Genomic DNA, 23,276 nt, shown 5'->3' with positions numbered 1-23,276 from the left:
AATGCATACTGTATGAACCAATACAACGTCCAGCACTACCCTATGATAACAGTCATATAAATCAAATTAGGACACGCCAACAAAACATTAGGCTGCATTCCAAATGTGTACTACACACTATTATAGTGATTGGTTGGCAGGTTAGTACATGAAAATGTTACTGAACAGTATGTTGCGAGGTGCTATCTTCTGAGTGATTCATGTGTGCCACATATGTAACGGGAATATATATAATGCATAGAAAGCATTACAGCCCACACTAACAGAAATCATATCCACATTCAGTGCAGGATGCATACCCTATATGCATATCCCACACATCAGTGCTGCATTTAATAGATTCCATGGGACCTGACAAAAGTCATGGGGCAAGTTTCTATCCCCAGTTTGTGTAGTAAGATCATATATTTGTGTTATTCTAAGATCTTTCTTCAGATTGAGATGGGAATGTGTGTGGGAGGATGTTTGCTTGTGTCTGTCTCAAAAATAATTACCGTGTTACCGCCCGGCCACCCACGCTCCTTCACATCTGTGAGGGCTACCCCCTGCACTCAAACCCATTCACCATCAACACGTCCAACTCCACAAAAAAACAACAGACGACAACACTCAGATGAGGTCACATAATTTAATTTAATTTTATTGACATCTGCAGTAACATTGCACTCAATCAGACACTGAGACAGAAGCCTAACCTTGGACACATGCCTGAAAACACACACATGGAGGAGAACAGGTCCAACAAGATTCAGTATACTCAAAATAAATCAGATTGATTTACACTGTATATAATACACCTTCTAAACTCTACTATTATACACTTTAGTGCCACTTGGGAGCGCTGCTGAGTGCGACAGAGGCTCTTTCAGTCTGGGTTAGCAGGAGACGTGGCTCTTGCTGCTAGTATAAAAAAGCCTTATCACAGGCAGATTTCATCACAATTTCTCTGGGGAAATTTTTACATATTTTTACCATATGGTCAAAAGTATTAGGACACCTGCTCATTGTACATCATTTCTTCAGAAATCAAATAAAAAGTAAACCAGTTTATTCTGCTCTACTATTATGGATTTACAGCATTTCTCTGAGGATTTGGTTGCATTCAGCAACAAGAGCTTAATTAGTGAAGTCAGTGAGAGTGTTAGATAATCACCACCACAACTCCTCGACTCATCCCATCCAAAACTACTCCATTCCAGAGAACACAGTTCCACTGCTCTACAGCCCAATACTGGGGTTATACTCCTCCAGCTCATGCCTGGTGTTGGTGCCAATAATTCATGTTTATCTGTTTTCAGAGAAAAGGAACTAGACTGGACTAGAATACTGAACTCATTAGAAGGGCTGTCCACAAACCTATAGGTTACATATAGTGTCGTTCAGAGGTTGATATGAGTTTGGTGTAATATTTGTACTGTACTGTAGTAAAAAGTTACCACATTGTCTTCAATAAAAATAGTGGAAACTATTGAATATTTGTTACACATACACAAGTGGACTTACAGTGGGCTAAGTGGGTTTAGGTGAAGCTATTTAATATTTCAAAAAATGCAGATTCAAATACTCACATCAGATTTTAAGCTCCATAAAGTGTGGAAAGTAAAATCCAGATGGGGCCTCACATGAGCATGTTACCTGGGTGATTAAATCTAGAACCGAGTCTAAGAACAGAGGGTTTATTTTCAATTTGTTTTTTCCCTTCAGGTTTTTTGATTTTAGTCAAAAGTTCCTTTTTATATTAGAAGTCTGTTTTAAGCCTTAATTTTGTCTGTATTCTCTGCATTGTGTAAATCATAGAGTCTAACATCAACAACACAAGGTTCAAAGCTGTTTCTGTACCGTTCTGTAGTTGATAAAAAACGAAGAAAACACTAAGCGCAGGGAAAGACCTCGGTATAATAACAAATAAAATGTGATAATTCTCAGTTTAAATATCAGACGTACATTAAAATATCTTAGCTTGCTTTTATACATACATCTTTCCATCTCCAGGTTTTTTTGCTTTATATACACAGAATACACAATCAGAACACGTAACAGGAAATTTTTGGTTGGATTACAAACTAAAGGTATGACATTCTTGGTTCTTCTGTAGGCTCTTTTTTCACTCCATTGTTAAGGCTGAAGTCTGGTAAAAGACTGAATTACCCATAATCCTTCTTCTTTGGGTTGTCTTCGCTTGACCTCCCTTTCTTTTAATTCAAATGGTACAGTCTTTTTCTCCCTTTTGACTGGTATATCCGATTGTTATAATCTTATTACACCATTATGGACTGGTCCAGTTCTGATGGTCCAGGTAGGATTTTGGCTCTGGGCTTCACTCAGACATATCAGTCACAGTCTGTCCAAGTGGAGCCATTAAAACGTAAGTAAGCTGGTCCTAGATCGTTTCTGAAGAGTATACAGGTGTCCTAACAGTGGCTGTATACTCCCCCTACTGGCACCATAACGCTACAGTCCTCAGTCCCGTCCGCGCCGCTGCCGCTCACTGGATCCAGATGGTATTGGCTCGGTCTGGCCGGCGAGGGTCAGTGGTCAGATCTCCAAAGGTAGAGAAGAACTGCTCCATCTCCTTCTGCAGCATTTCATTGCGTTTCTCGGCGTCGTCTTTGGCCCGTTCTGCGTTGCGTAGTTTGATCTCCACCATGGTGAACTTCTTCCTCTCCTGCTCCAACTCGTCCCGCAGCGTCACCATCTCCGCCTCCAGCTCTACGTTACGATGCTCCAGACTAGAGACAAAGGGCAAGAGAATGGGAGAGAGACTGGTAAATAAAGAAAATATATCAATATTTCAAAGTATTGTGATATTTTACAATACAGTGAATTTACAGTAATGATTAATAACTACTACTGTCAATTTTTGCATACAAAGCTGTGTTAGATTCAAAAATGATTTTTTGTGCCTCCACTTGATAAATATTGAAATACTGTGAGCTGGAACAAAGAACAAAGTACTCTAAAATGACTCGCTCGATTCTCCTAGGGCAGGGGTGTCCAATCTTTTTTGTTGGGGGCCAGAAGGAGAAATATATTTGAAGTCACGGGCCACCGACTCTGTAATAAAACAAATAATGAAATATACCACTTTAAATATACTATAACTGTGCACTCTCTCTGCTTTTAGATTCTTTGGCCCGTTTTTCTGCCCTATAATTGACACTTTCTCTGCTTTTAGACTCTTTGGCCTGTTTTTCTGCGCTATAACTGACACCCTCTCCGCTTTTAGACTGTTTGGTCCGTTTTTCTGCGCTATAACTGACACTTTCTCTGCTTTTAGACTCTTTGGCCCGTTTTTCTGCACTATAACTGACACCCTCTCCGCTTTTAGACTCTTTGGCCCGTTTTTCTGCACTATAACTGACACTCTCTCCGCTTTTAGATTCTTTGGCCTGTTTTTCTGCGCTATAACTGTGCACTCTCTCTCCGCTTTTAGACTCTTTGGCCTGTTTTTCTGCGCTATAACTGCGCACTCTCTCTCCGCTTTTAGACTCTTTGGCCCGTTTTTCTGCACTATAACTGCGCACTCTCTCTCCGCTTTTAGACTCTTTGGCCTGTTTTTCTGCGCTATAACTGCGCACTCTCTCCACTTTTAGACTCTTTGGCCCGTTTTTCTGTGCTATAACTGACACTTTCTCTGCTTTTAGACTCTTTGGCCCGTTTTTCTGCGCTATAACTGCGCACTCTCTCCGCTTTTAGACTCTTTGCCCCGTTTTTCTGCGCTATAACTGCGCACTCTCTCCGCTTTTAGACTCTTTGCCCCGTTTTTCTGCACTATAACTGCACACTCTCTCTCCGCTTTTAGACTCTTTGGCCCATTTTTCTGCACTATAACTGCACACTCTCTCTCCGCTTTTAGACTCTTTGCCCCGTTTTTCTGCGCTATAACTGACACTTTCTCTGCTTTTTCTGCTCTTTGGCAGAAATCACATCCACATTCATTGCAAGAGACCACACATACACATACCACAGGTCAGTGCAGTGTTCTTTACCATCCATGAGACATGATAAAATTTCCTGTTCCATCTGGTGCATGTTCCTGTAACTCCTATCCTACCAACCTTCCTGTCCCCCTACTACCTCAAGCTCATTTTAATCCATTAAAAGCACAGACTTTAAATGGGTCACTGATGAGATCTAATGTTTGATACAGTTGCTTGCAAAACTATTCATACCCCTTGAACTTTTTCACATTTTGTCACCTTACAACTACAGACTGAAATGTATTTTATTGAGATTTTAAATGATAGATCAATACAAAGTAGCACATTATTCTGAAGTAGAACAAAGATGATTAATGGTTTTTTAAATTTTATTCAAATAAAATAAAATAAAAAATGTAATCTGTAGTCAATAATGGTTGCTGGAAACTTACCAGGTGATTGATTAAGTCTAACAAGTGTAGTGTTGCCATTTACACATAACAAGCGTACACAAACTTTCACAACTCATTCATACCTATTGGATAAACTCAGTATCATAAGCCTACTTATTATTTACCTATTATAGTGTCATCTGCTATTTTTTAATGACCAGTAATTTTTTATCACTCCAATGGTGTAAGAATGTGAAACTAAATCTTGAATATGTCCTGACCTAAATTGCATTGGGCTTCTGTAGCAAGACATGAAAACAGTGTGATGGAAAGTGTTTACTGAAATGATTCATAATCAATGACGTGTGATGATTCATAAACAATGACGACTATTAATGATATTACTTTTTGTTCCATGCGATGATAATGTGTACTCAGGAGCATATCTAAGATGCTGAGTGAGAGTTTTTCTATCTGGGGAAAGCAGTGTGTGTCTATGTATGTGTGCACGTCACGGATTGTTCTGTCTACAATTCTGGCGCCAGGGTCATTTTTCCTTCTGCTTGCGGTGTTTTGAGAACCAGTCTGATATGCTCACTAAGGGATTATGTCATACCACCTGTCAGAAGAAGTTGACGTGTCACAATGGTGGCACTGTGCCCATAATTGGGAAGTAAGGGATGGGAGGATCTAAAAGGTATAAAGAGAGCTTGGCACTCTTGCAAGGGAGGAGTTCACTCTGTATTCATTACGTGTGGCTTCTCAATAAATCTTGTTACTCATTCTGATCAAGACTCAGAGACTCTGAATATTTCTTTCTTCCTGTCATTATTTTTCCACCACAATTTGGCGTCACGGAACAGGATGAGCATGGTCTTGCGGCGGAGGGGGAGAGACTAGCACCTGCCGAGGACGCTCTCCAGCAAAACAGCTGGGCCCCAGAAGCAAGGGAAAATTCCACAGAATAAAGGACAAGTACCGCGGGGGTAAGTGCGGCCTCTCCCCCCCATTCGCAAATCCAGGCCTCATCGACAAACATTGGTGGTGAGTGACAGGTTAACTAATTTACTCATTAAGGAAATTTTAAATGTAAACAATTGTTCTTAAATTAATTTACTCCCCTCCATCCTTCCTTCAGCACTCCGCCCTGGACAGTGAATAGTTACATGACGGTGTACAAGACTAGCCTGGTCGTGAGGCCTTTATTGATGTATGTAAATATATCTTTAAAGTAAAGAGAAGACTAGCCTGGTCGTGAGGCCTCTATTGATAGACGTGTCATTAGAGTATAGGTCCCGGGACCGTGGGGAGGAGTGCATAAAATAATACTAATAGTACAGGGTACTGATTGTGTATTAAGCAGGGATAGAAGAAGGAAGGTGAGACGTGATTATTGGGGCTAAATTACTCTGAGTCATTAAAATCGAATGAGAGAACAAAAATGGGATCCCAAGTAACTAAAGAATTGAAATTTAATCCAAAAATTCATGACGCAGCTCTTTTCAATCAAATGAGCCAAGACTATATGTGTATGTCTGTGTGTGTGTGTGTTTATGTAGTGTTGTTCAAAGGTTTGGAATCATTAGCATATTAACCCAATATACATATATTAAAGTAGGGCAGAATATTGAGCCATGCTGGAACTGTTCAATGTAACATGTTTCATTATCTTTATGGAAAATGCTGTAGAATTCTGAGGATGGCAGTTTAGTGAATATGTGAGACTGCTTCATGTTTAAATAGTAGTGATGAGTTATGTACAAATGTCCACATTGTGAAAGTCATCCCTGATTGAAACAGAAAAGAGATGAGGATTCCAGGCTTTTGATACAATGTGTGTGTGTGTGTTTCTGCGTGTGTTGAATAAAGCAGTGAGAGAGATAGACAAAACATCTCTTCTCTGCTATCTTCTATCACATTTGGTGTGTGTGTGTGTGTGTGTGTGTGTGTCTGTGCGTGTGTGTAAGTGTGTATGTTTCTAACATTTGTCTAACTCTGATATTCTGTAAGCGAATCTAATGATGAATATAATGTGTGTGTGGCTGTGTCAGAATCGCTCCCTATTCCAGAAATAGTGCACTATATAGTGTAAAACCATTTTTGCAGTACTGTTTAAAACCGCAGCAGTACATTCTGTTCCCTATATAGTTCACTATGAAAAACCTAATGCATCACAAAATTTAGAAATTCCAAAATATACTATAATGCAATGCAGTGCTGTTGTATTAGACGTCCTCAGAGCAGGACAAACATGGTTTATTGTTTGGTTGTTCCATAATTCGCTTAGTAAATAGAAAATGCTACATAGTGAAAGAGTTAATGAGTGAGCCATTCTGAACACAGCTTCTGTCTTCATGTGGTTTAGGCCTTTTCTATTATTATTCTTTTTTATTGAGACTGATTTCAGCTCAGTCTCAGCTGAATGAGATTTAAAGAATACACATATCTAATTTCTCTAGTGGTTCTCATGTATCTCAGTCTATGCTGATCTTTTGATTCTCTTAATGAGGATGGTAGATTTTAGAAACCAGTAAGGAAAGATCTTACTTTCTTTGGAAAGCTTTAATTTGACAAACTTAATATTGTATCTATTACGAGCTGCAGTGAATTGGGTCTCTCTTTCTGACTTTTAAACAAGGAGACATCAGATGTTTAAAAAAAAAAAAAAAAAAAAAAAATGGAGCTTTTTGTTTTGCTTTCCATATGTTTTCTATTTCTCGCAATGAAGAACTTGCTTGCATATTCTTGGCTATATTTTGAGTCCCCATCAGAGCACAACAATATAATGTTAATGTTTATACAGTTTAGAAATATCAAGCATCGTTTGGCTGGAAATAATTTTTGTTTTAGTTATTTCATGAGGCTAAACAATTTTTAACCATGTTAGAATTCCTTTCAGGATTTCTTTTTTTATTATTATTTTTTTCTTTTAAAGTTTTTTTTTGGAGGGATTTTTTCTCTTTTGACTGATTGTTGCTCAGTGCTGTTTTCTGGGTGTTTGAGAAGGCGGGGGTGGTGCTCATCACAGGAGTTTTGACCCTCAGAGACAGGGTCCTCTGCAACAGTACTGTGAACATCATCTGAACCAGAGCACTTCATGAGGAGAGTCTCAGATGAGAGACTGTGTTTGGTCCAGCTGTCGGTCGATGGCTGGACTGCGTCTTCACCGGACCTGCTGTGATTGAAATGTTACAGCACTGGTCCAGGAAACTGGTTTCAGATCTGGAAGAACTGAGCGATCAGAGACCGCTTCAGACAGCACCTGCTCAACCATCAACACCACCCACCCCCAGCAGCCAATCAGCCCAGTGGATTCACCCCTCAGCCTGAGCCAGCAACAGAGACGTGAGACCAGATTTTTTATTTTTATGCCTGTTTACTTTTTTCCATTAAAAGGAGTGATTTTATTTAATTTTTGATGTTTATGCCTCATGTAGAAAATGTTTGGTTAAACTTTAAATCTGGTGGTGACTCAAATTATGACTGTTTTACCTTTCTTTTTAAGAAAAAAAAAAAAAAGGGAGGTTTTAGCTTTTTTGGTTTCTCTTTTAAATAGTGTTTCTCATCAAAAACTTTGATGAATTAAAAATAATATCTAGTTCAGGGAAAAATCTTTAATTTCATTGTAAACAGTAGCCAAACATGGTTGCTGGGCAGATTAATACATTAAAGGCCTATCACACATTGGCCCTCAATTTTCACTGGAAAGTTTTTTTTTTTTTTTAGGTTTACATTATGTAATTTATGTTGCCTAATGACTATGATTTGTATAAAACATTTTTAATAACAATCATCTCCATTAAGGCTTATGTAAGGGAAGTTGTTTACTGGCTTTTGACAAAATTAATACATATAAACTCAGATGTAGTTGTAACTAGCTAAAGTAACCAAGCATGCTGGCTTAAATAAAAAATCAACCATTTAAAATCTTATTAATACATCAATGTAGACTATCAACTACAAAAAGAGCTTTGCTTGCTCCAAAGGTTTTTTAAAAATATATATATAGGGTAAGATAGAAATCTTTCTCTTATATGTGCATTAATATTAATGCTAAATTAATTCAATATATATAATAATAACTAGCTTGCTAAACCACCAGCTAACAGTCTTGCAACTATGCCAAACAAGTGAAACTTAAATATGTTTTTATTTTTTGCAATTAATTTACAGGTAGCACAGTTCGCAAAATATATATTGGAACTGAACAAGGAAAATAAATATTAGGCCAATAACTTCAAACAGGACCACTGCAGCTCATAGCTTCAAAATCACTGTCATAGGAACTAGTTAGTCTAAACTTAGGTGGACCATGCCTACAACAGCTTGTGGACACAACTCCACACACATTTAAATTCTAACATCAGCCAAATGTTTTTAGACTCAAGTTAACAGATGGAAAATAAGTTTACGAAGGATATAGAGGAAATGCACTGACTGCATCATACTCATCAGTGTTTTGGAAGAACTGAACTCTCTACTTAATAACTAAAATAAAAAGGGGGTGTTTTATGCTCTTTGTGTGTTCGCCCTCAAATAACAGCACTAATCAGACTAAATATTCTGAACAATGCTTTAAGGATTTCTGAGTATGTGTAAAGTTGAGGATTGTTTGTCTACAGATTGGCATTAAGAATTTTGGCACATAACAAACTATTTTAAAATAAATAAAACTAAGATTAATCTGAAGTGCACAAATAAGTTTTAGATGTGCTTCAAAGGAAGAACTGGGTGATCCCTGATGGATATAAACTGATAGAGAGTTACAAATCTTTGGTGCATAAATACAGAATGCAACGCTAAATGTTCTCAACAAATGAGCTGGAATTGTCGATCTGTCAGGAGTCCTGATATATACTTAGCTGCTAAGCAGTTAAGAGATTTTTACACTTTTTACACTAAATGAATATTAAAATCCAATCTAAATAATCTTCTCTCTTTTTTATGTGTGTGAGTTAGAACTGTAGCTGCAGCATTTTGACCACAATGTAATTTGTAAATTGTAGAGAATAATAATTGTAATCCAGAGAATAATGCATTACAATACTCTAATCAAAACAAAGGTGTAGATCAGCTTCTCAGCATCTAGTGTAAGAAAATGTCTAATTAATGTATAAAAAATATATACATTATTGTGGTTGAAGATTAAATTAGACAATGTGAAAGGTTAAAAGAAAATATGAAGGCATTTGATAAATAAATGTTGAGACTATGTATTCTATAGTCTAGAGCGAAAACAGTGACAATGTTGAAAAACATTGACTTGATTTTAACACTTTTAAACTTCATGTTGTAATTCTGGAAAAAAAAAAAAAAAAAGAGAGAAAGTTAATGTAGTAAAATTTGTTTATGAATCTTCTCAGATCCATGGTGGGCATGACGAGGCAGGGAGAGTCCGGCGTGGGGACTGGTGTGCAATAGGCCCCAGCATGTCCACAGCTGAGATGAAGAAACACTTGTTCTCATACTCTGTATGCGGACACTTGTCATTACTCCCGGGGCTTCTTAGGCGTTATGTAGACCATCATGGAATCTTGGATGATTCCATTTGGTCTAGAAGGGGGGAGTGAAGGGTGTGATTGGAGATAACCACACCTTCACACTCTTATTCTTAAATGTTTTATACATTTATATATACAGTTATTATTTTTACTGTTCACATTATAATTCACTTAATAACCTTATGATCTCTGCTCTCTTTTTAACTGTCACTATGACAAGGCTTTGGAGGTGGGTTTTTTTTTTACTTTTTTCAGGAATCAGGAAGGTCAGAGTGTTTTCATCAACAGTGAGAGCTGTGAGGAGAATGTGACCCTGAGTGGCAGAGAAGCTTCACTGCTGTTCTGCTGTTCTGGGACCAGTGCATATGAACTAGGAGACAACAAGTTATCTGAGTGAAGTGCTGGAAACCTCTCCTCAGATAGCCAGAAGATCTTTACATCCACTCTTTTCCTCTGTCTCATCTTCTCACAGACTTTAGGACACTTAAGGACTGTCTGCTGTGTTCATGAAGGACACAGTGCTGAACAACATCATGATAAGAACCTGTTGCTCAGACAGGCTGGAGCGGATCACGTCATTAAAACTGGACAACATGCTGTTAACTGGACTCTGCTGACGTAATCATATTGATAAGTTCTGTACAATCACATGTCATTTGCAAAATGTATAACTGCTTGGATGAAGTATGAGGAATTCTCTCTGGCCCTCGACTGGCTTTAGTTTATTTTCTTTCTCTCTCTCTCTCTCTCTCTCTCTCTCTCTCTCTCTCTCTCTCTCTCTCTCTCTCTCTCTCTCTCTCTCTCTCTCTCTCTCTCTCTCTCTCTCTCTCTCTCTCTCTGGGTTGCAAATGTGTTGATCTATCGAGATTTTATTTGTTGATGTACTTTTACTCTTTTCTAATATATATCTATTAATTTTTGTTCCGCCATATGCAGAAGAAAGGCCAGTTCCTGCAAGTTACAGTAGATACAATAGAGTTAGATACTGCATTTAGGCTGGACCGTTTTGTTTGATGAAGGTAAAGAAAATTATCTGTAAAAAATTATTATTGATTCAGAATCAAAGGGGGGAGTGTGATGGAAAGTGTTTACTGAAATGATTCATAATCAATGACGTGTGATGATTCATAAACAATGACGACTATTAATGATATTACTTTTTGTTCCATGCGATGATAATGTGTACTCAGGAGCATATCTAAGATGCTGAGTGAGAGTTTTTCTATCTGGGGAAAGCAGTGTGTGTCTATGTATGTGTGCACGTCACGGATTGTTCTGTCTACAATTCTGGCGCCAGGGTCATTTTTCCTTCTGCTTGCGGTGTTTTGAGAACCAGTCTGATATGCTCACTAAGGGATTATGTCATACCACCTGTCAGAAGAAGTTGACGTGTCACAATGGTGGCACTGTGCCCATAATTGGGAAGTAAGGGATGGGAGGATCTAAAAGGTATAAAGAGAGCTTGGCACTCTTGCAAGGGAGGAGTTCACTCTGTATTCATTACGTGTGGCTTCTCAATAAATCTTGTTACTCATTCTGATCAAGACTCAGAGACTCTGAATATTTCTTTCTTCCTGTCATTATTTTTCCACCACAACAGCTGTTCACAGACGCTCTCTATCTAACCTGGCTGAGCTTGAGCTGTTTTGCAAAGAAGAATGAGCAAAAAATACCCCTTACCCCTACCCCTCTGTTCCACGCGTGCACACCAAGGGGTAGGGGTGTCCAGATTCTTGTTAGGCTGGAGGGGTAGGGGAATGGAGAAAGGGCTTGTTAGCCCAGAGATTTTTGAGAGGCACACTTTAAACGAAGGGGTATGAGAATCACTGGTAAGATGGCAACACAAACTGATGCTTAGCACTTAAAAAAAAAAAGATCTAGTAGTTTGTCTCACTAGATAGCTAGCTAACTTTCCACCTTAAATGGTGCAACAGACAGCAGAAGCTGCAGCGTTTAAAGCAGAACAGAAAAATAAAATAAAAGCTAATTAAAGCTCCCCATCACAAAGTAATTAAGGACTAGACAATAACAATTAATTTCTACACCACCGCCTCGCTTTCTGAAGACATACAGTGCCCTAAAAATAACTAGTTAATCAGCAGCTAGGTTGCTGAACTTTAGCGCTCCGGATGACGTATCGGGTGAATGAAGGGTAGTCCCAATTCTTAGGGTGTAAGATTTCACCCCTTCCTCTTGTACCACTGTTCCAAGGAGAAGGATTACACTCAAAAGAAGGGGTAGGGGAAAGTGGTAGGGCCAAGAGGTGAAATGGGATTGGCCTAAAGCTACAAACTCTAAAGATAATTAATGTATTAAAAAAATGTATAAATAGAGTCTCACCTTTTAATCCTGGCCTCGTATTCGCTTTTCTGTTTCATCATCTCCTGCTTCAAGCTGCCCACCAGACTGTGGAGGGCGCTGTGGCTGTTCGCTCCATTACTCAGAGGAAACGCCGCCTCGCTGTTCTCACTGCTACTCGTCCCCCTGCTGCTCCGCCCTCCCCCTACTCCTCCATTAGTGTCCCGCCGTTCCTCCTGCCCCGCCCCGTCCAGCAGCGGGTCCTCAAAGGCTCCGGTGTAGAAGTCCTGCTCTGGGCAGGTGGTGGTGGAGGACCGGCAGGAGGCGGAGTTTTCGGGTAGTGAGATTTCGCAGGATGACGTTGACCAGGTGGCGCTGTCCACGCTCTGCTTGTCCTCACAGCTGCTACTGCTGAGACACGGCTGGCCAGAGGTCATCTGCTGGACCTGAACGTTATCGTAGGTGGACAAGCGGTTCTGCTGCTCGCAGCCGTCCCGCCCCTTTTCCTCACGCAGTGTTACGCAACCAGGCGGAGACCAAAGTCCGTTACTGCGCCCGATCACAGTCCCGTTCACCACGTCGGTGCTGGACACGCCCATCCGCACACCCCCGTTCTGCACGCCCATCTTGGTGCGGCGGGCTTGTAGTGTGCCCGTGCTGGTGAGCGCCTGGTTCTGACACTTCTCCTGGCCGGCCTCGGCCGAGGACGAGGAGGAGGAGCTGAAGGAGCCGTTGGTGACGATGCCCTTACTGCCTTTACTGAGTGCTGGGTTCTTCTTCACCATCAGAGGAGGACTGCGCGTCACCTCAAACTGAGGGTGAACAAATAACAAACACTGGATCAGTAACTAATCAACGAGTATTAGACTGATATCCCACAATGGCCACAATATGCAAATAAGCCCTAGCTGCTGAAACAGTTTATGCAATCAATTTTACATGAGCAGAATTCATTATAACAGATTGCAAAGAATAAATGTAAGTATAGCAAGTAAAACATCAGAAAATGAAACGTCGTAAAATCAGGAATATTATTAAGTATCTACTATAAATGTATCTTCTATAAACTATTTTTTATACAATACGTTGTACAAATTATTTTTTAAATTTTCTATGCATTATTTAAACCAAAATGTTGATATTTTACTTAATTGTAAATATTTTACTATGTAATTTACCAATTTTATTAGGACAGACAGTTTTGTGGATAACGCCATCACTCTGCATCAATTTTTTACAGAAATATATCTATTAAATATGTAAATTCAACAATTAAAATTAACAGTTTAAATCACAATACACTGCAGCCATACACAGTAATCAAAACTGTATGAATATTGCAGCTGAATAGTACTGTGGCTCAAATATCCTAATAATATTGTGAACTACGAGCGAGTCTCATTTTGTTCAGTCCCACCTCGAAGCGTGGTGCAGTGGGTCCGTTCCGGGGGCTTCCTGAGCGGGGGGATCCGTTGTCCAGGGTGGCGCGGGTGGGTGAGTCGGGGGTCTCCCAGGTGCAGTGGCGGACAGTGGTGGTGTTGTTGTTCTCTTTGTTCTGGAGCTGGCCGGCGGTGGGCCTTTTGGAGGGGTTGTTGTTGTTACAGAGCTCCACAGTACCGGGACTGCTGTCCTCGTCCGGTGGGAAGATCACGCTGTGCTGACCGATGAGGACCGCCATCAACTGCTGCACCAGAACCGCACCTACACACACAGAACCCAACAACCAGCTCAGAACTTCTGAACCCAAACACACAGAACAGCAATCTAAAGCAATACATTACTACTGAATAATTCATAGTGGACACTTCCTAATTCAAACTGAATACTAAATAATTCATAGCTGATTCACAATATTTAAACTTTATTCGGTTATAGTTGTTACAAAATAATTAATAGTGAACACTGAATAATTTATTGTAGTAAATAAATAATATAATGCAATTTAAAAATGATAATCAAATGAACAATACTAGTTTAAAATAACAATATATAAGCACACTGAATACTGAAACAAATATGGAAGTTTTTTTTATCTAATTCACTGCTCAGCAGTTTTCTCCTCCAACTCTTCAGAGAAATGCCTCACCCTCCATTATTGCCACTGGATCCTCCACTTTGGGTCTCAGAATATTTGGCCCGAAGACCGTGGCCAAGTTCTGCACACTCATTTTATTCACTCCTGAATACGACTGCACTTCATCCAGGAACCTGCAGGGAGACATTCATTCCGCTTAATCTGGATTCAGCTGGAACAGTTAGAAACACTCACCGGAATGGGACAATTGGTTTTTCCTTGAGTAAAAAGCTTGAGTTGATACCTTAACTTCAACAGAAGTATTTTTACACTTCTATCTAAGAAATGAATGTAAATACGTTTTACACCTTTGGCCTGGTGTCATGTTGTAGGGTGCAATTTGGTCTTTGGTCTTCATTACAGTAAAAAATAGGAAGCTCTACAACTCCATGCTAAGATGTCTGGAATATTGTGTTACACATGCATTACACACTACTTCTGTATGAATGATTTCACTTCAGAATAGCAATAGAATAGGAATCCCACAATTCCTTTGATGATGAGTGCACAAACACATAAGAGCTTCTGGCATTTAAGAAAAGTTATACTTTAGTGTGAAACGAAACCAACAGAATTAACAAATACAAAGTCACGAAAACCCAAACAGTGGCGCAGACCTTTACATTTGAACTGGGTAAAGTCCAGTGGGTAGGAACCTCTAATATAAATGAGATTAAATACAAAATATTTAGTACCTGCATATGTATTTCAGCAGGTTATAATTCACCAGAGGTAGGCTTTCTACTTGTCTTCTTAATTCCTTCATTCCCTAAAAAAAGAAAAAGGGAATAAATAGTTTGACACACTATTTAAAAGTCCTGTATCATCAATATAATAACCCTACTGCTTTATTAAAACAGCTTTGAGTAAAATGTAAATAAAATTAACATTACACAGTCTACTATTCACTTCCACAGTCCACACAGCCAACATATAACATTAAGCCAATCTACATTTAAAAAAAATAGAGAACACAAAAACTCATAGCCACGCCCACCTATAGAGCATAGAGCACTGAAGAGAAGAACCTTTTAATGAAGATAGAAACAGCTGTTTAATTTAAAGTGGTAAAAAAAGATGAAAGTCTGTTTTAAAAACAAAGCCTCACAAATGTAAAGTGGAGTCATGTCCTTATTTTGTAGTTGGTCACATGTAAGGTTAGGTTCTCCAGTCTGGCAGTTCCCTGGCCTGGAAATTCTACATCTGCCATTTTCAAACCTGAAAGTCCGGACTAATGTCCACACCAAGGTTAATGTATTTGTTACATTGTATAAATTTGGTCTGTTAGTGAGCAGACTAAAAAACTTTACTCCATCCTGTTCTCATCATGGACGGAGTCTCATTATATTTTATATTAATTGGTTTGTAGTATGTAGTTATGAGTTCAGAGAGTTGCCAGCTGTTATGAGGAAGAGTCAGATTTTGTCCAATTCTTTATTTCTCTGGTTTCTTTAAAGACCATAGATGAGTAGAACGGGACCGAGAACACCTCTTTTGGATGGATTCTTTTGGAAGTCTGATTCTTTGGTCTGACCCACAGTTTACGGCCCTTTCACTCCTGCAATTTGGTTTAGACCTAAACAGGAAAGTCAAAAAGTTCTGACCAAACAAGGTAGGTTTGAAAGCACCCTCAGAGACAGAAAGATGGAGGCATGAGAGGTGCTGTGAAGTGCCGTGCAAAACAGCACCGCCAAAGAAGTACACACAGCCCTGTATTTCACATTGTAAATTGATATTAAACTTGTGTTTTACTTGCGCAACAGAGCTCTTTTAAATGCGCAATCATTGGGTATTTTAGGTCCATTTATATTGTTGATAAAACAATTTAAAATATTGAACACTTACAAGACACATGTACACTGCAGCTAAACAACATTTCCACATTCTGCTGCACCATACTGTGCACACATGGTCCCTAACTTAAATCCTAGCATTGTGGACCTAGCCTTTGACATAGCTGTAACCCTCGTGTGTTTAGTATGTACTGAATGCGTACAGGTTGTGTGGACACTCACCGAGTCCTGGTCCTTGCTGAGGAGTTTGGTGCAGGCCAGGAACTCGTCATATTTGCAGAAGGGGATCACAGGCTCAGGAAGCTCTCGCAGGTACAGCTTCAGCAGAGATGCTACAGTGTGTACATCTGTACTACTGCACAAACAGAAACACACACACAGGATACTGTAAAAGCACATTAAAGTGAAGCAAACATTTGTTTATATTGACATATGTAACCCTGGTAAAATAAGCACTCTTTGGGTAAAGCCATTCTGAGGAGCCTGTGTGTAGACCCCTCCCACTTTTCCCTCTCTCCCACTCTCCCCTCTCTCCACCCCCCTCCTTCTCTCTCTACCTTGCTCTCTCCCAGCGTGTGTGTGCTGCACGGAGCTGGAGATAAATGTCCATTTTGTGTGTGAGGAAATATTGAGTAAAGACGGTGTTTAAACTGTACTACAGTGATACACAAGTACCCTCGTTGGAGATTTTTTAGTTATCAACCGAGTTGGATAAACTTTTGCGCTGTTTGATTGAGGGAGACTCCGGTTGTTTTAATAGACGGGAGAAACGAGTGAACTTGTCAAATCCAAGATGGCGAGCCAACCCTGAAACTACGATCCCCAGAATCCTATGCGAGCGTTTTCCCGCCACCCGAGCCCCAACGGCGCCTCGAGGAGGGAAACAGATAAGAGGAGCAGAGTCACACACACACACACTCTCTAAAAAAACGTAGTCTACCCGGGTAGTGAAGAGACACACTTTTTTCTGACAATAGCAAACTCAAATCATAAAAAAAAGAAGAAGAGACACGGACTGAAACAAACAAAAAAAAAAGGGACTGTTGGGTTTTTTTGAACATTTAAATGCTGTTTCACAAAGAAGATTGTGATTAGTAAATGAGTTCTGTAAGGGTTGTTGAGCAGATTGTGTTCTGATTTACTTGATACTGCATAGATGACTGTATTTCTTTATTTTGAGGTTTTGGATTTTTGTTTTGTTTATTAACTCATTCAGTGAATTTACAGTATTAAGCCCCATTGAATTAAGCCACATCCCCTTTTTATTATTTTTTCCTTTCCCCATTTAATTTCATCCACACCCATATTCTCTTCATAGTCACTAAAGGTACGTTTTATTTATTTTTGTTCTTTTAATAAATAACCTGCATCTTGAACTCTGTATAAATATCCCGGTCTGTTGTATTTTAATCAAAGCCCTCCGAGCGAATCTAAAGAGTCTTCTGATACTGGTCCAACCCCGGATTTACTGCCTATATATTTTTCTATTGTAATACTGTTGTATAAAATTTCTGATATTTTGTGAACTAGCTAATGTGGCTGCTGCGTTGCACATAACGAGTGCTACACATAGAATAAACTTTAAGAAGTATGTACTACATATACATTTAAAACCTGGGTTGTCGTGCCAGACTGTCATTAAGGATTTAGAATGGCATGGTCATCTTTAGTGATGAGTCCTGCTTTTATCTTGGTGGAGATGACCAATGAATGGTTAGCGTCAAGATCAAAGATTTGTCATGTTGACACTTTGGTATGATACCAGATCACCTTTGGTCTTCATTACATGCCGGTGCGCTATAGCAACAGGACAGTGCTCATCCACAAACTGCTGCTGTCTCAAAAGCTTGCTTTGAAGACACAGAAACTTTGCCTCTACTACTCAATGATGAGACATCAGGTGTGTTATGTTACACACATGGGTTACATACTATTTTGATGTATCGCTCAGTAAAAAATGCCAATATCAGTGTAAAGTTTTTAAATATATTAATCCTGGTAATCTTTATCTTCCTTCTGAATAGCATTGTTATCCCACACTTCTTTCTTAGTGCAACTATTTTGGAATCACTTTACTTGGATGGTCCATTAGAAGTGCTTTTAGGTTAGTGTTGGGTGTAGGGCTACATATAGAGAATCATTTACATTCAACTAAGAATTAAGTTGCATTTATTGGACATTTAGTTGAATGTAAGTTAGCGTCTACATGGCATCAATAATGGACCACTCAAATTAAGTGCTACCACTTTATTTTTACCTGACTGAAAAAAAAAAAATTTCAATAAGGTAAGAAATGATCTTTCATACATGGAAAGACATGAAAAACATTTTTAAATGAATATATTTAAAATTTACTCTGGAATAAATGTTTGGCCCATTTCTAATAACTGTTGGGGTGTGTTTACAGCAATGGTTCAGAATTCCACCCTGAAACTTACAATCTGCCATTTCACCATCCCTCCAGCTTCTGAAGAATGTGTGTGTGGTCTGATCTGAGTTTTGCATGTCTCTATAACACAAATGCAGACACACACACACACACTAAACAACGCACCATATGGGCAGAACCCAGTCAGTCTTATTCTCATACCTCTTCACCCCCAGTGATGTTTTCACAGTGGTGTGTTAAATATGCAGCGTGCCTCTCTCTCTAGTGGCACAGACCCTGTCTCAAAGCCAAACATTTATAGACCACCTTAGTAATCATTAAACTGTGGAGCAGTGAAACCGTGTTCTCTGGAATGATGGAGCTCCATGTAATACTCTTGAATAGAGGAGTTAGAGAATTGGGGATGAGGTGGGAAGAACACAAGAATAGAAACATCACACACTTTGCACTTTACTCACTTGCCATTTTATTAGAAACTCCTACCAACTTTATTTTTCTTCTTACTGGCCATATTGTGTTTTACTCTCTGGCACTTTATCAGAAACACAATATTAGAGGATAGATGCGTTTTGGGGAGATACCTGTTGAAAGAAGGTTTCTCTCCGCAGTCAAAGGCATCCTGCAGCTCCTTAACCAGGTTGGCCTGGCCTGGCAGGCGGAATAGCCCCTCCTCCTGTAGACCCCACTGCCTGATGAAGTCCACACACTGCTCCACCAGCATGGGTGCCAGCTTGTTCCCGTAGCGTCGCTCGTACCGCACTGTCTCCTCCAGCTTCTGACCAAAAATTCCTGAAACAAAAGAAACAGACATGATTTTGTGGGTTAGTCTGGGTAGCTACCTGCTTAGGTTTAAAAAGCAATAATAGACAGAACTCGAATGGAAAAACTAACTTTTTGTAAATCACTGCTGCAAAACATGGTAATTAAAAGTAAATTAATTACTACAAATACAATAATGACTAAAAAGAATGTCCAAGGCTATTTTAAGCTAGTGTACCTCTTGGTAAGTGATAGTTAGACATGCTATAGTTAGACATTTGCAAAGTTTACACATATTGAGTTTACCGGCCAGAGAAAAAACAGATTTTTTCTAAAAAGAAAAATCTAGACTGCTACAGACTATAAACATATTGTCATTAGCAACAAATGCAGGTTCTGTTTGGGATCTTATGGTGGTAGAGAGAGGTGTAACGATACGTGTATTCTTTATGAACCGTCGCGGTACGGGGGTCACAGTTCGGTAAGTGTAAACACAGGCAGAATACACGGTACACAGGCAGTCTATAGGAGAGTTGTGGAACCAATAAACAAAACCTGGAAAGTTTAGCTGTAGCAGTGCTGCTATTAACAACTCGCTACTGACCTAGCCTGCGCTGAGAAGTTTAGCTCTGACTGAAGTTAGAGAACACAAGCAGAGACGCCACAGAAACACAGATCATTCAAACTGAACACACACACATCTTTTTAGTGTGAACACAGGGTCAGTAGCCCGTACAGTTTCTCTCCATCTCTCGCTCTCTCTCGGTCGCTCACACTGACTGTCTGTCTGTCTCTTTTTCTTGTTTTTACCTAATAAACCCTGTCTTTCTCTAATACTGTTATGACTTACATACATCATTACATTTACACATAATAAACTTCATTTATCCATTCCAACAGCTTTGTCTTGAAATGTTATTGTCTTGTCAGTGTATAGAGGGTATTTTTCATGTTTTCGTGCCAACTGCAGAGTATTCTAATCATTTTAAAACACTTGATCGAGACTCTTTCAAACAAATCTTGGAGATCATGAGATTAGGTTTATCGCCAACAACCACACAGACGTCTTTCCTCTCATGAAAGCTTAATGTAAAAACCCTGTGGTGAAGTGTGTGAAGTTAACAGAGCCTGGTTTGAGCGCTATTCCAGTCAGCTACCCCAAACCAGCCTTCCACAACCGAGAGCGTTCAGCTGCAGAATATGTATCCCAACAAAGCCCCGACACAATCTGCTCTAGAGGAGAAAAGAGAGATTAAATAAAAGACTTCCTGCCCCACCGCCTTCCTCCTGCCTCGACCCTTTAGTTGCCCCCCACTCAGCCGCAGAAAAGAAAGAAAAAGAAAGTGTGATTCCCATTTGGAGCAGCTCATGTGGCCAGAGCGCTGGGGGATTAGAAGCAGCTTCCTGGACGCTTCAGACTAGAGGAAGTAACCGGGTCTCAGGACACAAACTCACTCAAAGACCAGTGGTACCAGATGGTACACACTTTAGATTGGACTAGAATGTGTGGAAGGGGTCAAACTGTCACATGGGTAAGGGCAAAAGCACCACTTTAACCATTAGCACTCCATGCACTGTTCTAGAGGCAGCTGTCAAGGAGTCAGGATATTACACAGCAAGTGAAGTGTCAGTTCTTGAGTTTAAGGCAGAGAAAATCAGGATCATATAGAAGCACTTTGTAGTTGTTTCATTAAAGACTATAGTTTCTTCTGTTTCTCTGCATAATTTATTATCCCTTTTTATACTGTTTTTCAGTGCTTACGACAACACAGGACCACCACAGAGCAGCTATTAAAAATAATACTGTAGCTGTTCTGTGGTGGTCCTGTAGGGTCCTGACCATTGAAGAACAGGAGGATTAGGAAAATATGCAGAGAAACAGAACAGTCTGTAATTTTAGAACTACAAATAAGCATGTCACGATATTTTCTAAACAGTAATTATGTTTTTATAATTAAATTAGTATGCTATTAAATGATCACATCCATGGCACGAAATGGTCTTAAAATGACAATAAAATTGTTTATTGCAATTCTGAGACAATATATCACCCACACAAAAAAAAACTCCTAACCACAATGTATTTTCGATCAGCAGAGGTGAAAAAATAGATAATAACTATAAATATGTGGGTCATTTAATCAGTATTTTGTGGATGATCTGAGCTGTGTGTAAGCATCACAAGCACTGTCTATTTATTCTACCAGATGGAAACGTATGCCGCCAGTTAGAACAGGTACATCGAGTAAGTCATCATCTTAAGCCAGGTCAAGCTTGAGGATGTACACCACTCAGTTGTGACTGGTGGAACTGCGGGTGATGAGAACAGCCCGGAGTTTACGTCTCAGTCTCAGTGTTTTTTCCTATTTTCATTTACTGTACTTAATTTTTCATTATCAATTAAACTCCAAAAACAGTTTTGTCTGATAGATTCATTGAATAAACTGAAAAGGCTATTTGTGGACTGGGACTCATTTTTTGTATATGTTGTATCACACCTAAATCAGGATCTCTTTTGATAAAATCTTTCAACTGATACATAATGTTGCGTAATAGTGCATTGAATCTGTCTTGTTGTATCACCAACGTAAGAGAAAAACACACCTAATTACTCCTCACTTACCCCGGCTGAAGCCGACACAGCTCCTGATCTTCCTGTAGATTCTCCTGTTGAAGAAGCTGTGGTAGGAAAGGGGACTGAACTGGATGCACCTCTGACCTCTGTGTTCCAGCATGTTATGCTCTCCATCCACCGCATGCCACGCTACAGTCACAACAGCACGGCTTGCAGTGCCAACACCCACGCCTGACACACAGCCGGGGGCTATAACAGGGGTCTGCCGTGCTGTGAGTCGATTATGAAAAGCCCTGGAGGAGCACGGAGCATCAGGAGAGGAGAACGCTAATGCTCACTGCAAACAACACAATCTGGAGTCTTGGAGACTGCCTTCTGATCGGTTCTCCACAGGAAGTGTTCTCTGTTCTCTACTTTAAATCAGAGTCTGATCTGTTCCAGCTGTGAGAAACAGGGTTTTTCCTGTCACTGTCACTGGATTATATTTTAATAAATCCATTTCTGCACTATTTCAAGATGTTTAGTAAGATGCAAGCGAAAGAGTGGACTTTAATGGACTAATAAAATGGACAAAATAATGAACCATGTAAGATTCCATGTCATCAGAATACACAGAAGGAAAAAAGTGTATGCTAAAGATAAAAAGCAATGAGGCACAACACTGTAGCTAATATGTACATTATATGTAATTTGTATACAGTGCAATCCACGTAGTCCCATTCTGCTTTAATTGCCTGTAATAGAACCCTTAATGGTTATTTTCTACCTCAAACTACTGTCTCACTTATGTCTACATCTAAGCATCCAAGTATCTTGGGGTAGATTAGTTGTAGATTAAATCAGTGTAGAGCATTAACTTGTGATCTGCATGCAATCTCACTGTTTCAGTGAATGGAAATACCAGCAAACTGATATTTACATATTTACACAGTCTTACTAGTAAGTATTACAAAGAATGTAAACTTTTGAACTTAAATTAAAATCTGAGACCTACTTTGACATTTGTATTGTATACTGTAAAAATACCTTAGCAGGCCTTAGCCTCTATTCAGGCTACAAGTGTAGGTGATACAAAACCCTTTTTCTCTGTAGTAAATTAAGTTATTAAGTTATTATTTAAGTTATTATTTACATTCTGAAAACTTTGAGGGCTTAGGAGACTCCTACAGGACACTTGGAGAAGCTGTCTGTCCTCTCTCTACTGTTAAGGGGTTAAGTTTACAGTAGTTTACAGTGTAGTAACAAGTCTTTTCTGCACATTAGGTGTAACAGCAAGCAATATTTGAATTAAGAGTTAATCTTAACTAATTATGCTCACTGCCAACTATTACTAAGGACCTACTCATTGTGTGAATGTAAACTGTAGTAAACTGTAATAAAATATTTTCTGTAGTAAACTGTAATAAAATATTTTTTGGAAATCTACTTCGACAAACGTACATTTTAATTACAGTTGAAATGTACTATTTGGCTAAAAAGTGTGCTAAAAATAACTTTACTACAAACCAGGCTGATTTGACCTGTAACAGAAAGTGGTAGACTGATTGAACTGTTTTATAATTTTGTTCCCTGCTT

The 23,276-nt window shown here is 39.3% G+C and overlaps 1 protein-coding gene across 7 annotated transcripts in view; it reads right to left on the bottom strand.

The window, feature by feature from the left end:
* Positions 1 to 614: 614 nt before the first annotated feature.
* Positions 615 to 23,276, bottom strand: part of arhgap24 (Rho GTPase activating protein 24) — a 206,355-nt gene continuing 183,693 nt past the window's right edge. For 6 of the 7 annotated variants that reach the window (XM_049466089.1, XM_049466090.1, XM_049466092.1 and 3 more), the window contains 7 exons: positions 18,949 to 19,156; positions 16,201 to 16,333; positions 14,881 to 14,954; positions 14,198 to 14,319; positions 13,529 to 13,812; positions 12,154 to 12,923; positions 615 to 2,729 (listed from right to left, as the gene is read on the bottom strand). In XM_049466089.1, coding sequence (XP_049322046.1) covers positions 2,486 to 2,729; positions 12,154 to 12,923; positions 13,529 to 13,812; positions 14,198 to 14,319; positions 14,881 to 14,954; positions 16,201 to 16,333; positions 18,949 to 19,156 — 1,835 coding nt within the window. In that variant the 3' untranslated portion in view covers positions 615 to 2,485. Of the gene's footprint in view, positions 2,730 to 12,153; positions 12,924 to 13,528; positions 13,813 to 14,197; positions 14,320 to 14,880; positions 14,955 to 16,200; positions 16,334 to 18,948; positions 19,157 to 21,749; positions 21,949 to 23,276 lie in introns of those variants that run through there. The other variant, XM_049466093.1, reaches the window with a different exon arrangement.

This window comes from Astyanax mexicanus, chromosome 17 (assembly GCF_023375975.1).
Source record: "Astyanax mexicanus isolate ESR-SI-001 chromosome 17, AstMex3_surface, whole genome shotgun sequence".
Taxonomy (NCBI): Eukaryota; Metazoa; Chordata; class Actinopteri; order Characiformes; family Acestrorhamphidae; genus Astyanax; species Astyanax mexicanus.
Note: the sequence above shows the minus strand (reverse complement) of the source record. Positions and strands in the feature narration are given on the sequence as shown.